General features: G+C 45.7%; 1 protein-coding gene across 1 annotated transcript; it reads left to right on the top strand.

Moving 5' to 3' along the window:
- Window positions 1–791: 791 nt before the first annotated feature.
- FTMT (ferritin mitochondrial) lies at window positions 792–2,950 on the top strand. Its single transcript, XM_025986441.2, has one exon. The coding sequence runs from the start codon at window positions 1,150–1,152 to the stop codon at window positions 1,876–1,878; it is 729 nt and encodes a 242-aa protein (XP_025842226.1). The 5' UTR covers window positions 792–1,149; the 3' UTR covers window positions 1,879–2,950.
- Window positions 2,951–4,952: the final 2,002 nt, after the last annotated feature.

The raw sequence follows: 4,952 nt of genomic DNA, 5'->3' as shown, positions 1-4,952 counted from the left end.
TGCTTGAAGGAGTGAGCAGATCTCCAGAAATGTGGAAAAAAATTTCATACATGCCATAAAGGAAACAGCAAGATTTAAAAGCCAAGACTTAATAAGGCACCTGGAAAATACACTAGAAAAACTAGATTCTGACCACTTTCTCAACAAAGATAATCACACCTCAAATTTAGTAATCTGATTATTGAAAAGATCAATGAGAAAGCAGAACCAGTTTGCTGTCCTAGGATGCAACCTGGTATTGTTGACGCTTCCTAGCATGTTAGCTAAGAAAGTTTATCTTCTTGAGGCTAAGAAAAAGCATTGGAACTTCAACATTACAAGTCTGTCAGTAAAAGCTGGGCATTTGCCCTTAAAAAAAAAAGTTATTTTACTTGACACACAATGTAACATTAGTTTCAGATGTGCAACATAGTGATTCAACTTCTCCACAGCTCTGCTCTGCTCAGACTGTATGTATCTGCGTTAACAAAAACCAGATAAATAACCTCATGTTTAGAACTAGTTTATATCTTCCTACTTTTCTAGTGTTTTATTTTGCAGTAAAGATGCATTTTATATTTAAAAATAAAATGACTTTTTTAAAAAAAGCACTCTTACTACAGACTCTTGAAAATTTTGTACTAGCAGTCCTTTCCGTACCTGCACTTGTTAAAATAAACAGAAAGTCAATTTATAAGCATCCATTTTGGCTGCGGACCTATTTTGTTTCGTCCTATTTCAGGGCTCTGTGCCCCCCCTCCCCCCACCCCCACGCGCGCGCGCGCGCGCGCCTTGAGCTTTGGAAAGAAAGAGTTCCCAGAGGGAGGGCAAGCATCGCTAGATCCCTCCTTCCTTTCGCCCGTCCCAGCGCCTATTTTTTGGACAGCACTTTTGACTTCGATGAAATAGTAAGTCACAAAGGCCCACGGGCAGGGCCGGGGCACCGCTGAGTTAACGGGGCTGCGCCCTCCCGGCAGGTGCGCCCTCCCGGCAGGTGCGCCCCGGCCGCCCCCGCCCCCGCCTGGAACTCGGCGCCTCGGGAGCGCACCGGGTGTGTGTGACGCAGTCGCCGTCGCCTAGGGCCGCGCTCGCCCGCAGACCTGAAGCTCCGGCGCCGGCCGCACGCTGTGCCGCCCTGGCCTGCTTCCCCGGCTCGCAAGGAGCGGAGCCATGCGGCCCTGTTTCTGGCTCCTCTCCAAGCACATCAGCGCCTCGCTGGTGTCCCTGCGCTGCGCGCGCCCGGGCTTCGCGCTCCCGCCGCTGCGGGCCTCCGGGCGCCCCTGGCGTCCCCGGGCCCCCGCGCCCCTGCGCCCTCTGGCCGCCGCCGCCGCCTCCCGGGACCCAGCCCCGCCCGCCCCCGCCGGCTCCCGGGTGCGCCAGAACTTCCACCCCGACTGCGAGGCCGCCATCAACCGCCAGATCAACCTGGAGCTCTACGCGGCCTACGTGTACTTGTCTATGGCCTATTACTTCTCCCGAGATGACGTGGCGCTCCACAACTTCGCCAGGTACTTCCTTCGCCAGGCCCGGGAGGAGGCCCAGCACGCGGAGAAGCTGATGCGCCTGCAGAACCAGCGGGGAGGCCGGATCTGCCTGCGGGACGTCAAGAAACCGGACCGGGACGACTGGGAGAGCGGCCTGAGGGCCATGGAGTGTGCGCTGCTCTTGGAAAAGAATGTGAACCAGTCGTTGCTCGAATTGCACACTCTGGCCTCAGACCAAGGTGACCCCCATTTGTGCGACTTCCTGGAAACGCACTATCTGAATGAGCAGGTGAAGTCTATCAAAGAACTGGGTGATCACGTGCAAAACCTGGTAAAGATGGGGGCCCCGGATTGCGGCCTGGCCGAGTACCTCTTTGACAAGCACAGCCTTGGAAACGAAAACAATCAGAACTAAGCCACAGGCTGCCCTCCTCGCTGCCCAGGGTGGGCCAAGACCCAGAGTCTGCAGACTCCTTCTTCCTTGCCCTTAAAATGAACTTCTATCTTTACACCCACTTATGCTGTACCAATAAAGTGACTGGTAGAGAAAATGTACTTAGCCTCGTGTTAACAAGGTCTTTTTGTCCAACATCAAGATCATTTTTCCAGCCTGAAATGTAGCCCAGGATATTATGATATAAAAAAAGACTGTGGAAGAGCACTGAAAGTAGAGGCAAACTTTCTCCAGTTGCCAAATATTATTCCGATCCATGAACCTTAACTAAAATTCTGTGATTTTTCAACTGAGAAAGTGCCCCTTATTTTCAAGGCCTCATGCTAAAGCTAAAGTGGGAAAACATGTTAAGATAAATATGCAAATAACTATAACACGTTGGAGAATATATATAGTCCTGTAAAAACCACACATGTAAAATTCTAGGGCTACTTATACCCTTTCCCAGTATGTTCCAAGAAAAAAAGTAATGTCTGGCGGTGTTTTTAAAGGATTTTGTGATCAAATAAATTCAAGAAAAGCTGCACAAAGTATCAATACTGGCCTTGGAAAGTCACAATCTGTATGACCATTTGAAGGGCTCTGGGAAGTCTTGCAATTAAAAACAACACAAAACAAAAAACCTTGGATTTCTTTTGTTTAGCTCAGTGTTGCCCAAACATATCCAATCTCAGCTAATTTGTGTGTGAGTGTGTGTGTTTTAAATGATAATCTAGGTCTGTCTGATTACAGATTGTACACTTCACCACTGGACTATACAGCCTCTCTGATAACATATCAAAAAGGGTGAATACACTGCTGAAAACACTTTTCTGTGCCCTTTAAAAATGGAGAAGAAAGAACATCAGGGTGGGAAAGTCAAGAAGAAATCCAGAAGGAGGGACACCTGGGTGGCTCAGTGGTTGGGCATCTGCCTTTGGCTCAGGGCATGATACCCAGGTCCTGGGATCAAGTCTCACATCAAGCTCCCCGCAGGGAGCCTGCTTCTCCCTCTGCCTATGTCTCTGCCTCTCTGTGTCATAAATTAAATAAATAAATAAATAAATAAATAAATAAATAAATAAATAAATAAATAAATATTTTTTTAAAAATCAGGAAGGAAGGAGGCATCACCAGACAGATGTTTTCTTGGGAGTTGGGGGTGGAGGAGGCAGGAGAAAATAGAAGACTATTTGGTCAGCAGGCCCTGGGCTAAGACCACTGGGTGGTATCAGCAGGCCCTGGGCTAAGAGCACTGGGTGGGGCTGGGGAGATGGGTTGGAGCCAAGTGTAGAGAGAGAAGGAGGTGCTCAGGCTTAATTTGTTGAGCAATGGCAGTGCTTTGAATGATATGCTAAGAGTTGACCAATCAAGAGTTTAGTTGTAGAGAATACAAACCTGAGAACAACTTGAATGTCTGTGCTCCTTTCAGTCCTCTGAGAAACATGCCAAGATGGGATTAAGTGTATAAGAAATGAATCAGGGGAAAAAGAAATGCCATTGAAAATGGGAAAGGAGCTAGGAGAAGCCTGGAGAAGCCTTCAGACTCCATGCAAGTCTGGTCTCGAGGGAAAGAAGAAAGGAAAGTTGTGTGTGGCTCTAGGTAATGTTCTACCAGTGGTCTGGGAGACCCATAAGCCAGAGTCACTCATCAGAGGAATCCCAGGTCTCCCAGAAATGGGGCTGCATAAGAACATTTCCGGAGCTTTGTTATTGACTGGGAAATGCGGGCTTGCAACAAGCTAGGAGATGAATTGATTTGCAAGCACGGCAGCAGGGGTCCTTGGCAAATTGTGCTCCCTGCAGACCCAGATCTGAGAGGCTCACGCGCATGACTGCACAAACTCAACAGAATGGTTTAGATTAAAATACCATACATGGAATGCCCTACAGCTATTAAATATGATTTTGCCAAACACATAATACTGGGAGCAGAAATTCACAATGTGTTTTCTGAAAAGCAAGCATAAAGCTGGGTTTTGTTATATAATTGTATACAGACAAGTATAGGGAAAATAACAGAGATGCATACAAAATGGAAGTACCTATACCAACAAACGAAGCTGGATAACCTCTTAATGAGATTGTGTTAGATATTTATTTTCTTTAGCTGCTTCTCTTTTTAAAATAAATTTGTCACGGACATCCATTACAGTTATTATCCTAATAAGAATAGTAATGATATAAGGTAAAGAGAAGGCGGTAAGGGTCTGAACTATGGCAAAATCAATGGAAATAGAAACAATGAGATGCTGGTAAGTGTTTACAGGAAGAATGTTTTAAATTTGGCAAATGATTGAATGGGGAGAGTTACAGAAATGAGGTACAAGAAAACCGATAGATCTCAGATCTGTGTTACTGGAGGAGAGGAATAAAAAGAGATCTTGGATAAGAGGAACAGTCAGGTGTGGGGAGTCCATAATGATGTGCTTTTGATTAAATGGATTGGCCCCAATTTATTTCTATCCTTAGGTTGGTTTATTGTGCTGCATGTGATCCTATTACATCTCTTTAGAAAATTTCCTCTTCCGTTCTTCTGGATGAGTGTTTTCCAAACTGCAGACTACAACCCATTTGTGTGTCACCAAATTATTTAGTGAGTCACTCTCCACCTTTTGTTAATAAAATAGATCTAAACAGAAGTGTAAATAAGTGAAGGAAGGACATTGTCTCCTGAAATTCTTGGTGTGTGTGTGTGTGTGTTCGTGTATTTACCTTTCCATAGTGGTACTTCTTATCCTATGTTGCTGTCAAAAACATACAATAGCTATTGTCCCAGACAAATCTTTTACATTCTCATCTCAGATCTCTTTCTCTTCCCACTCCACACTGTCTGTTGATAATCCTCTTATTTCACTGAGAATTTAGAAGGAATCCCAGGAGAACCTCATATTTTCTTATCATTGATCACATGCTTGCCTTTGTATTCATGTGCAAAGCATTCTGTTCTGCTACTATGGTTGAAGCATCTATGCTACTCCCTAAAACTCACCTCCCAACAGTGCCCTGAGTCCCAACCCTCGCATTTATTGCAGGACACAAGGCCATCACACCTA

Source organism: Vulpes vulpes, chromosome 12 (genome assembly GCF_048418805.1).
Source record: "Vulpes vulpes isolate BD-2025 chromosome 12, VulVul3, whole genome shotgun sequence".
Taxonomy (NCBI): domain Eukaryota; kingdom Metazoa; phylum Chordata; class Mammalia; order Carnivora; family Canidae; genus Vulpes; species Vulpes vulpes.
Note: the sequence above shows the minus strand (reverse complement) of the source record. Positions and strands in the feature narration are given on the sequence as shown.